The sequence below is a fragment of the Notechis scutatus genome, chromosome 5, assembly GCF_049901735.1.
Source record: "Notechis scutatus isolate UNSWTSFEM ecotype Mainland chromosome 5, rNotScu1.2, whole genome shotgun sequence".
NCBI classification, from domain to species: Eukaryota; Metazoa; Chordata; class Lepidosauria; order Squamata; family Elapidae; genus Notechis; species Notechis scutatus.
Window position 1 is genome coordinate 114,938,758 of NC_142013.1, and position 12,355 is coordinate 114,951,112.

Genomic DNA, 12,355 nt, shown 5'->3' on the forward strand with positions numbered 1-12,355 from the left:
ATATATGAACTGTAAATATAATAAATATAATAAATAGAAATACCACTATCCCCCCTTATTAATTGAATAGAAAATTAATCTGTTTACATATATGTAAATGTATGTAAAAAGTTGTAAAATGTAGATATATAAATATGGATATAAATTGCAGATATACTGAATATAAATACAATTAATTAAGTACCAATAAATTAGATACTGTTAAATTAAACGCAATATAAACTAATATAGAAGTTTAGGCTCTGAGCCTCTAATCAAATCTTACTGATTTTAACTATTCTTAATTTCTATAAAATAATTTTCTAAATATCACTCTATTAGCAAATGTATATAAATATGAACACTTATTTCAGTAGATCTTCAAGTCCCTTGTAATCAAAGAGGAGAGAGAAAAAAAACAAACCCAGAGGAAATGTCAATAATCCAATAGTTAATCAAATAACACGCTCCTTACAATGGCTTTCCACCAGTTCGGTTCTCTTATCTTAAAGGCAAGTTGCTGAGTAATAGTTGCAATGATAATAATAATTATATAGTAATAGTAATCCGATTGCAGTGGTGCTTATAATTAATTGTTCTCCTCAATGGATGCCTCTGATATTCCAGCTGCTTCTCTTGTGTTCGTGACTCCCTTAATAAAGTTCCATAACTGCAGCTTAGTAACTGGCGCTTTTCACTATCACATCTTTTGTTCTTTTAGGTCTAAAAAGTTTCCTGGATCTTCACTCTTTCCCTCTTTTCTTTTGTTCATTGTGATCTCTTAGCTCCTCTTCCCCACTCTCTCTCCGGTTGATCTCACCCCCGCCTGTTCACCACTCTTCCGGAGCTCCGATCAGCTTTCGCCCTCCTCAGTTTACGAACTTTCTTCTGAGCTGCCTCTGTTCGCCGCAATCACACTCTGCCCCGTTCAAACTAATCTCTGCCACAGCCTGTCTCCAATCTTGCTTCCTCCTATCAGCTGGGCTGTCAGGAATTCAGAGCCGTCATTTATTTATTTATTTATTTATTTATTTATTTATTTATTTTATTCTGTCAAGCGATTATAAGATAACAGGCATAAGTATAAACATACGTATGAATACACGAAATGGATACATATAAGAAAATTTTTTAAAAAAAGAAACAATAGGACAGGGACGGTAGGCACGTTGGTGCGCTTATGCACGCCCCCTATAGGAAAGGGGTGAGGTCAATAGTAGACAGTCTAAGGTTAAAGTTTTTGGGGTTTGGGGAAGAAATCACAGAGTCAGGTAGAGTATTCCAGGCATTGACCACTCTGTGGCTGAAGTCGTATTTCCTGCAGTAAAGTTTGGTGCGGTTAACTTTGAGTTTGTATCTATTGTGTGCTCTTGTATTGTTATGGTTGAAGCTGAAGTATTCATTGACCGGTAGGACATTGCAATGTATGATTTTATATACTATACTTAGATCGGACCGAAGGCAGCGTAGTTCTAGGTTGTCTAGGTCTAAAATTTCAAGCCTGGTGGCATAAGGTATTCTGCAACGAGTAGAGGAGTGGAGAGCTCTTCTTGTGAAATATTTCTGGACTTTCTCAACTGTGTTAATATCTAATATGTAGTGAGAGTTCCAGACTGATGAGCTGTATTCAAGTATTGGTCTAGCAAATGTTTTGTATGCTCTAGTAAGATATTACCGGAGAAAAAACTATGCAGGATTAGGTTAACAACTCTTAACACCTTTTTGGCTATGTAGTTACAGTGGGCTCTAGCACTTAGATCATTAGAGATGAGTATTCCAAGGTCCTTGACAGAGTTTGGATCCTCAACAAGGTCTTGACTATTCAGCTTGTATTTTATTTTCTGATTTTTTTTGGCCAATATGTAAGACAGAGCATTCAAGGATGGCAGCCTCTTGCGTGCTGGGCTCAAAGGGTTTCTCATCGTGGGAGCGGTTGCCCTCCACCGCTCTGCTCCTTGAGTTTCCTCACACCGTCACGATTCTCTTCGGGATTCGTGTTCCCCACAGGGTCACTCCAGCACCAAGAAAAGGGAGCGAAGAACAGAGCCCGCTCTTCGTCGCCTCTTCTCGTCCCGATGTCACAACCGGAAGTCCAGGTATTCTTTAACTACGTTAAAGGCTTGCTGATATTTTGATTTAAATTGTAGATTAGCCTGCCTGCTGTGCTAAAGCTAATTTGCCAAGAGAGAGGGCTCAATATGTTGCATTTAGGTAGAAATAATTCTGCTTTAACTTCGTGGGGATTTTTTCCAACAAAAAAGACAATTTTGTAACCTGACAGGTGTGTTCAGTCTATATATATATATATATATATATATATATATATATATATATATATATATATATATATATATATATATATATACACATACATACACACACACACACACACACACACGCGCGCCATGGAACACATCTGTAGAGCTGAATAGAGGGACAAAAATCTTGCAGTGTAGGATTCATTGTGCATCTGCCACAAATGTTGTCAGAAAACTTTTGTTCAGAATGAAGTTGTTGCAAAGTTTTCAATCGTTGCTTGCTTCCCTCCATTGGGAAGCCATGTCTTCCATCTCTTCTACGATGGTCTTTGCCATCATGGGAACGAAGGCAGTTTGATGCTTTCCCACACTGTTTCGTAACATCAGAAGTCTGTCATTCCGTGGAAGTGTGTGGTGGTGATCGTGTGGCCCCGTGGGTGTGGGTCTGTGTCATTCTTCATGAGAGCACTGTCCGTTCATGAGGGCGGGTTTCCAAAGAAGGCCAAGTTTTTTTTTCCTCTCATGTTTTTGGTTGAGTGTTCGGTTTTGGCAATTACTGACAATTCATGTCGTGACATCTCTCCCAGCTGTGGCCACTGCCTTCCATTTCAGTCTACTTGACGTTGTCCATTGGGAAGGATATTGGAGACCTTTCAGGCAAACGGATGGATTTGCATAATTCAATGAAAAGTTGGACGTCATCCCATTATCCTGACGCAGTCTGCATCAACGGAGGGACTGTTTCAAGATCACAGGAAGGGATAGTCCCACTTTATGCTGCACAAGTGAGGCCACCCTGGAAATACTGAGTGCAGTTGTGGTCACCAGGGTACAAAGAAGAGGTTGAGACCCCAGAAAGAGCACAGAGAAGAAGAGCAAATAAGATGACTAAAGGCAGGGGTGGGATTCCAAATTTTTAACAACCAGTTCTGTGGGCGTGGCCAGGTGGGCATGGTTAGGTGGGCATGGCCATGTGACTGGGTGGGTGTGGCTTATTTTTTGCAGCACCCCCCCATTTTTTCCCCTCTGTTTGGCACCTCCTGGGGTGTTTTTGCTCCCAGGAAGCTTCCCTGGGGCCCAGGAAGGCAAAAAATGGAGCATGGGGGTGTGTGCAGCACACACCCCTGCCCCCACACACCCCTTTTTGCCTCCTGGGCTTTGAGGAAGCCTCCTGGGCGAAGCCATAAGACAGCGAGGGGGATCCCAGCACAGCTGATCATCGGAACAGCTGATCGTCCAGAGGTGGGGGGGTGAAGAAATACCTTAAGGAGTGACTGGGTGGGGGAGGACACATATGCGTGCGATGGGCAGGGAGGGGTGGGGTGGGTGGAGAGGGGCGGGGCCAGCCAGGGCCACCATTTGCTGGTTCTCCAAACTGCGCAGAATCGTAACAACCGGTTCTATAGAACCAGTCCGAACCACTAGAATCCCACCCCGATTAAAGGCCTGGAAGAGAAACCATATGAAGAACATTTGCAGGAATTGAGTAGATCTGGTTTAGTGAAGGGAAGGACTAGGGGGACATGACAGCATCTTCCAATGTTTGAGGGACTGTCACATAGAAGAAGGGCGTCAACTTATTGTCCAAAGCCCATGAAGGCAAGAGAAGAAACAATGGATGGAAACTCATCAAGGAGAGGAGCAACCTGGAATTAAGGAGAAACTTCCTAACAATGAGGACAGTCAACCAGTGGAACTCCTTGCCACCAGAAGTTGTGGGTGCTCCAACACTGGAGGCCTTTAAGCAGGGGTGGGATTCAAATTTTTAACAACCGGTTCTGTGGGTGTGGCTTTGGTGGTGGGCATGGCTTGGTGGTCATGTGACTGGCTGGGCGTGGCCAACTCAATATCACTCACATCGAGGCACGCATCTCCTCGCCTGGCCTCTCGTGACTGTGGTGATGCTGCAACAGACATAAGTGTGAAAAAGGATCATAAGTCACCTTTTTCAGTGCCATTGTAACTTTGAATGGTCACTCCATACAAGCAAAGTACCAGCAAAGGAGGGGAAAAAAAACTCCAGAGATGTTCCTGAGATAGGAAGTCTAGTCCTGCCAAAAATGTAATAAGGGTTAACGGAGAGGCAGTTTCTATAAGCAACACCAGAATGTTTCCTTCCTGCCTTCCTTACAGGATTAGCCCAGTAATTTCTTCTAACAACCAGTTCTCCGAACTGCTTAGACTGTTAACAACTGGTTCTGGCGAATAGGTGCAAACTGGTAGAATCCCACCCCTGCCTTTAAGAAGAGACTGGACAACCATTTATCCAGAATGGTTTAGGGTATCCTAGTTAAGCAGGGGTTGGACCAGAAGACCTTGAAGGTCTCTTTGAAACCTGTGATTCTATGTTCTGTGTCAGATTTTGCAAATGGCGTGGCAGCTTCACTGTGAATTTTTAGATAAACGTAAAGTTTAGTTTACTTTACTTTATTGTCATTGTATCTCGTACAATGAAATTAAAGGAAAATTAGGAAAAGCTTTTGTGATTCAGAGTTGATGAACTATGTGAAGAAGCCAACATGATAGAACTGTAACATTGCTGGGCTGTTTTTCTAATCATGTCCGAGGGAGGAGATCTCGTAAGGCTGAAGCATGAAAGGCCATCTGGCACATGCAGCTTGAGTAGGTTTCCAAAGTAAGATTCATCCTGGAGTTATTTCTCCAGTCAAGGCGGATGGTCTCAGAGTCCCCCCCCGGGGAGCTCTCCAGATGCCAAGGAAATGGAGAGCGAGAGCAAGGAGCTTCCACTCCTGCGTGCACTTCTCGGGCCATGGAAACTACAAGGAAAAGGGCAAGAGGGAGAGTCCTGAGAAAATGGGAGTGTTGACTAGGATGCCTTGCAGGAAGAAGTCACAGGAAAGAGAAATCTGGCTTGTGATGTCATGGGATGGCTGTTCTGTAGAAGATATCACATATTAGAAATATTAGAAATTAGAAAGGAAGGGGGGAGGGAGGGAGAGAGAGAAGGAAGGAAGGAAGAGAAGATAAGGAAGGGAAGGCAGGAGGACATAGGAAAGAAGGAAGGAAGGAGGAAGGATAAGGAAGGGAGGGTGGGAGGACATAGGAAGGAAGGAAAGATAAGGAAGGAAAGATAAAGAAAGGAGGTCAGGAGGATGCAGGAAGGAAGGAAGGAAGGAAGGAAGGAAGGAAGGAAGGAAGGAAGGAAGGAAGGAAGGAAGGAAGGAAGGAAGGAAGGAAGGAAGGAAGGAAGGAGGATGGGAGGATGTAGGAAAGAAGGAAAGAAGGAAGGATGGAAGGATAAGGAAGGGAGGTCGGGAGGACATAGGAAAGAAGGAAGGAATGATAAGGAAGGAAAGATGAAGGAAGGACAGGAGGATGTAGAAAAGAAGGAAGGAAGGAAGGAAGGAAGGAAGGAAGGAAGGAAGGAAGGAAGGAAGGGAGGGAGGGAGGGAGGGAGGGAGGAAGGAAGGAGGATAAGAAAGGGAGGTCGGGAAGACATAGAAAAGAAGGAAGGAATGATAAGGAAGGAAAGATGAAGGGAGGACAGAAGGATGTAGGAAGGAAGGAAGAGAATAAGGAAGGAAGGATAAGAAAGGGAGGTCGGGAAGACATAGGAAAGAAGGAAGGAAGGATAAGGAAGGAAAGATGAAGGGAGGACAGGAGGATGTAGGAAGGAAGGAAGGAAGGAAGGAAGGAAGGAAGGAAGGAAGGAAGGAAGGAAGGAAGGAAGGAAGGAAGGAGAATAAGGAAGGAAGGATAAGAAAGGGAGGTCGGGAAGACATAGGAAAGAAGGAAGGATAAGGAAGGAAAGATGAAGGGAAGGCAGGAGGACGTAGGAAGGAAAGTAGGTTTATGTTGCAAGTTGACTGACTCCATTTATTCTCAACTCTCATAACTAATATGAAAGAAAGGCAGTGTTTTTTTGTTTTTTTTTACAAAAGACAGTGTAATTGATTTTATCCTTTCTGCATGCTTTGGGGGTTAAATATTATTGTGAATTGTTACCTACCTTCTCTGCTGGGCCTCTGAGGAGCAAACTCTTTACGCTGGCCAAATGCTATGCTTATACCATATAATTTTTCCATATTACGTTCACTATCCATAGGATTTTTTATGCAGCTTTTTTTTAAAAAAAAAAAAAATAGTTTTGCCCAATGTTGAAAAACCCTACTTTTGCAAATCCCTTGATTAAGCAACTTAGTGTGACAGCACAAACCAGAGCAAGTCTTTTTCTAACATTATCTTTGTGGTAAATATGGAAAAAAATGAGGACATAAAATGACAATTATTAAGGGAAGAGTTATCACACGTTTCAAATAAAATGACAAGACCATATTTCCCAGAAATATGTAATTAGGAGAAATGTGGAAAAGTCGTCTTGCAGTGAATTATTCTAGCCTTCTGCAGTGCCAGATCCTACTGCCAGATTCAGGTTAATGTCAGCGTTCCAAGTTAACAAGCTCCAGATTAAAAGACTCCAAGACTGTCATCTTCTCAAAGATCCATTTTATTAGAGATGTCATCTTGGCACATCTGAGGAAAATCCCTAATCTGAGATTTCCAGGTTTTCTCTCGCCCAAAGAAAATCCAAAATCCAACCCCTGCACCCCATAGTTCTTCACATGGTCCAATCATTACTTCGTTCCAACTGGAGACTATCCCCAGTCACTCCCCTCCAGGTGCAGGGCAACCTGTCCTTGACTCTCTGAGAAAGGGATGTTGTTGTGCCTAATCTTCCACTGCTCTTTGAAATCCTCCCTCCCAAATTTCCAGGCACTGAACGTGGAAGCCCAGAAGCCTAAAAAAAAAAAAAAAGGCTTCCAAGCTGACACCTACCTCAATCTAGAAACGATGTGCAACTACAATATTTTGGGCCTAGCAATAGACTTGGTAACTGGGACTGGTATGTAATGCCTTAATGGGGAAGCCTGAGGAGGATATGGCATGATGGTATAACCAGGGGTGGGATGCTACTGCTTTGGCCCGGTTCTATAGAACTGGTAGCTCTGAAGAGCAGTTGTCATGCCCCTGGTGGAGACTGACTTCAAGAGAGAGGAGGAACAGCCGACAGGGAGTGGAAGTGTGGCTCCGGAGGTTGCGGAGGAGGCTGGGGAAGGGCAGAGGCCGGCTGAGCAGTCAGAGGAGGACCCAGGCCCACCCCCTCTGCATCCTAGGGCACGCAGGGAGAAGAGGATAAGGGAGAGACGTGAATGGCGTGGTCTACGGGGGAGGAAAGGGCCCTGATCCTCTTCATGGGCTGCAGCTGTGAGAACTGGTTAAAGGGACGGACATGCGTATAGGCCAGTGCTGGAAACAAAGCGTGGAAATAATCTCTAGTCTGTCGTTCCTCTCTGAATTTGGCGTCCTTCCCAGTGTGTGTTATCTGTGGACCTCCTCCAGCCCTTATCTTACCTGGTTTGTGTTGCTTTTTTCCTTCTTCTTGTAACTATTTGTGTGGAAGTTTTTTTGTCTTCCGTCAAAGATATTTGGAGCTTGGAAGCAAAGTGAAGGAATAAAAGGGGCTTCACCTGTTTTCTGTGACTGTGTTTGTTTTGTATTCCACCCTGGGTCATCACAGGAAGGAAGGAAGGAAGGAAGGGAGGGAGGGAGGGAGGGAGGGAGGAGGGAGGAAGGAAGGAAGGAGGGAGGGAGGGAGGGAGGGAGGGAGGGAGGGAGGGAGGAAGGAAGGAGGGAGGAGGGAGGGAGGGAGGGAGGGAGGAAGGAAGGAAGGAAGGAAGGGATTCGTGCTTGGGCAGGAGGTCGGAGTAGAAGACCTCCAAAGTCCCTTCTAACTGTGTGTTCTAAGTTGGCCATCTTGTGGAATCTCAGGGAATTGTTTTCAAGATTCAGGCTTTTACTAAATTAGGTAGTATGGACACTGCTAGCCATCCATCCAGCATAGTTATTAAGACCCCACTTGTGAAAAAAAGTTTCAAAAGCCCATCGTGAAGTTGCCTCCTGAAGAATGAAAGCACGGCCGACTTTTGTCTCTTTGTGAAATTACCACGTACATCTCTGAAGCAAAATCCCCAAATTTGCTTCCAGAGAACTGCAATCCATAGTAACAATAGTGTGGGATGCAAGCATCGTGCCAGAGAATTCAGCATGTGCCAGCTGAAAGGGTTTTATACTTGCCCGTCTATAAAATTCCAGAAGATTAAAAATTTCAACCAATATAAAGAGTTCCTGAACATTATGGCTGAAAAGAATCAATCTTTTTAGTGGAGTTAATAACCACGGGGCTACAGCTCGAGAAATTGATCAATTCCAGGACCTTCCACTTGAGTTGGTTTGGAGGGAAATCAAATCAATGGTGTGGTAACGGAGGGACTCAACTGAAGCACAATCCATTGGACGTTGGAAGGAAGAAGTGTTGAGGGAGGAGAAAGAACTTCTGAGGTCCTGAGATGGTCATTGTTGGTGACCATCATGTCAAGACCATCTTGAGGACCCTGTACCTCACAAAAGACCTCCAACTGTTGAAGGAAGCAAACTTGGGTTTGCCAAGCATGGATCTAACCTTCACTTGGGGTGTGTGAATGTAAGCTGGGTAGATTTTATGGGGGGGAAATTCCATAAGGACATCTGATTTATACTTCAAATAATATATTTTCAACCAGCATACGTACATGCAAAATATGTAGGAAAAAAGAAGGCTAAAATTCTTATTTGCTTTATTTATTTAAACTAAAACATTTTACTGACATTATTGTTCATTAAAAATCAACTCCCACTTGCAATGTTTCCAATCTCCTTCCAATTTTCTCTGTTAGAAATTGGCGAGAACACATATTCTTTCCAGCCTGCATTAGGAAAAGAAAAGAAAAAAACCTGGTGTTTTTTTTAATACTGTTTAATTTCTAGGAAAGCCACGCCAAAAGGAAATGTGCTTATGAAATAAATGACGTTAAAAAAAAGGAATTAAGAAAGTGTGGTCTGTTTGGAATTTTTATTTCTTTAAAATAATTCATACAAATGGATACAATCACAAACATGATTTAACGCAAAATATTGCTAGCCTACTACGTTACTGGGAAGGAGTTGATGTAGGCAATGAAATATTTTTTCTACTTTTCGGTAACTCTAGTACGCCTTTCTCAGTCAATCTCTCTTCTCTTTCTCTCTCTTCTCTCTCTCTCTCTCTCTCTCTCTCTCTTTCTCTCTCTCTGCACTTCAGCAATAATATATACTTTAACTGGTGACAAAAACAAAAAGTATGACCTTTGTTTATACAAAAACTTTCTTATTTGCACCTCAAAAATCTCTTTCAAACATCTTCATTCTGAAATGTTGGGGCGGGTTATGCCAAAATCAGGAGAAAGGTGGGAGGTTTTTTTGCATTTTATTAAATTATTCTAAAAAACAAAAAATAAAATAATAAGACAAGAAGGTAAAAAAACAATGCACTGTATGGCATAGAAAGAAAGAAGAAAGAAAGAAAAATAAGTGGGTGGGAGTTATCCTGAGAAGTTTCATCAACTGCCTCAATTTTGGGGCATTTCTTTTTAAACATATATAAAAAACAAAAACAAAAAAGTTTTCAACTTTTTAAAGTGGTTTGTCAAATGCCTCTCTTTGTGTGTGTGTGTGTGTGTGTGTGTGTGTGTGGTTTTTTTATTTTTTATTTTTGTTCTTGTAGTTGACCATGGAGCAAACAAACCTTGGTTAATGTTCTAAAAATTGTACACAGACAAAGTACATTCATGATATAATTAACTACTAACTTCTCTGGCTTAACAAAGAACCCACAGGAATACAGAAAATTTGTGATTCGGGTCACTGGACAGGGACAAACTACATTTTTATATGGAGGAATAAAGTTTTCAGATCATCGTTCCATCATCGCTCCCACTGCTGCTCGCGAGGATGCTGCGTATCGGGACCAGTTCCTTAAAAACGTGAGGGACCCGTCTCCAGGTCCTCCTCGTGGTTCAGCACCTGTCCGAATGTTTCACCACGTGCTTTCCAAAAGTTGCCACCATCTACCTTGGGAATGATCTTCTCGTAGGCTACAATTGGTCGTTGGGATGGTCTCTATCCACTTCCGGTTTCACCGTCTGGCCGGGAGAAGGAGCGTGGGGCGGATGAGCGACGGGAGGCAGGCCATGCGATAAGGGCATGGCGTTCGGGACGATGCCTTCCACCGCGGTGGGGATTCCGGGGGAGCCACGCTCACCACACCGGGAGGGTACCTGCTAAAAGAGGAGGAGGAAAGTGGGGGGCATTATACCTCCATGGGAATCGCGGGTTTCAACCAAGCTGAAATGCATCTGGAGAAGTCCAAACCCTGCGTCTGTTTTCTTGCAGATGTTCCATTGCCGAACTAGGTAATATCATCAGTGCTAGAAAGGGGATGGAGAGGAGGAGGAGGAGGAGGAAGAAGAGGAAGAGAACTATGGGGTCCTTGGTGCTCTCTGAGTTTGGTTTGTATTCTTGCAGACATTTCATTATCCAACTGGGTAACATCATCAGTGCTCAAAGAGAATGGGGAGGAGGAGGAGGAGGAGGAGGAGGAGGAGGAGGAGGAGGAGGAGGAGGAAGAAGAAGAGGAGGAGGAGGAGGAAGAAGAAAGGAGGAGGAGGAGGGAAGAAGGAGAAGGAGGAGGAGGAGGAGAAGAGGAAGAAGAGGAAGAGAACTATGGGGTCCTTGGTGATCTCTGAGTTTGGTTTGTATTCTTGCAGACTTTTCATTATCCAACTGGGTAACATCATCAGTGCTCAAAGAGAATGGGAGGAGGAGGAGGAGGAGGAGGAGGAGGAGAGGAGGAGGAGGAGGAGGAGGAGGAGGAGGGAGGAGGGAGGAGGAGGAAGAAGAAGAAGAAGGAGAAGGAGGAGGAGGAGGAAGAAGAGGAAGAAGAGGAAGAGAACTATGGGGTCCTTGGTGATCTCTGAGTTTGGTTTGTATTCTTGCAGACTTTTCATTATCCAACTGGGTAACATCATCAGTGCTCAAAGAGAATGGGGAGGAGGAGGAGGAGGAGGAGGAAGAAGAGGAAGAAGAGGAAGAGAACTATGGGGTCCTTGGTGATCTCTGAGTTTGGTTTGTATTCTTGCAGACTTTTCATTATCCAACTGGGTAACATCATCAGTGCTCAAAGAGAATGGGGAGGGGAGGAGGAGGAGGAGGAGGAGGAGGAGGAGGAGGAGGAGGAGGAGGAGGAGGAGGAGGAGGAGGAGGAGGAGGAGAACTATGGGGTTATTGGTGCTCTCTGAGCTGGATTTGTTTTCTTGCAGATGTTTCGTTACCCAACTAGATAACATCATCAGTGCTAAAAGGGGATGGGGAGGAGGAGGAGGAGGAGGAGGGTGGCAAGATGTTCTCTGAGGTGGGTTTGTTTTCTTACAGACGTTTCATTACCCAAACTAGGGAACATCATGATGAAGTTGCCTAGTTGGGTCATGAAACATCTGGAAGAAAACCACCAAGCTCAGAGAGCATAAACGACCCCACAGTTCAAACCTGAGCTTCAAATATTGTCTCCCACTGGTGCCACATCTGGATTTCAAACACTTCACTGAGTACACAACCGGGAGGAATTTGCATGTAGACAAACCTCAACCAACTGGCACTGATAACGTTACCTAGTTTGCTACTGAAATGTCTAGAAGAAAGCAGCCAAGCTCAGAAAGCACCAAGGACTCCACAGTTCAACCCTGAGCTACAAATATTCTCCTCGATTGTACCACCTACTCATCTACTGCTTGGACATCTAAGGTCTTTGTGACGTGGTAGAACATCCCAAAGTAGAAAATGGGTGTTTCCCATTTTGGAGTCCATGGGAGCTGATGGAAACCAGAGTTGAAGCTGCCCTACCTGTAAGTAGCGCCATTAAGCTCTGGGTGAACAACTCCAGGGTCCATGCTCGCCCAGTGTGTAGCGGTGGTCAAATGTTCTTTGTTGACACAGTTTTTCAGGCTGTCTGGAATACGACCTAGGGAAGAGGTAGATATCACCACATAAACATTGCAGCTGGTGCTATGGGAATAGTGTGTGTGTGACAAAAGCACAGTCAACATGTTTTTGGCCACAGCTGACACCATCACTATTGTTGCACACAATCTCTTGTGTTCTCCAAAGCTGGCTAAAATGTCTCATCTTTTGTGCTCCAACAAGAGATGAACGATCCAGATTATCTTGCAAGATACTTTGGTGTTCAT

The 12,355-nt window shown here is 43.9% G+C and overlaps 1 protein-coding gene across 1 annotated transcript in view; it reads right to left on the bottom strand.

Moving 5' to 3' along the window:
* Nucleotides 1–9,133: 9,133 nt before the first annotated feature.
* The window catches only part of CTBP1 (C-terminal binding protein 1), a 60,468-nt gene continuing 57,246 nt past the window's right edge, over nt 9,134–12,355 (bottom strand). The window contains 3 exon segments of the mRNA XM_087967599.1: nt 9,134–10,359; nt 10,362–10,393; nt 12,012–12,129. Of these exon segments, the coding sequence (XP_087823725.1) occupies nt 10,208–10,359; nt 10,362–10,393; nt 12,012–12,129 (302 nt within the window). The 3' untranslated portion in view covers nt 9,134–10,207.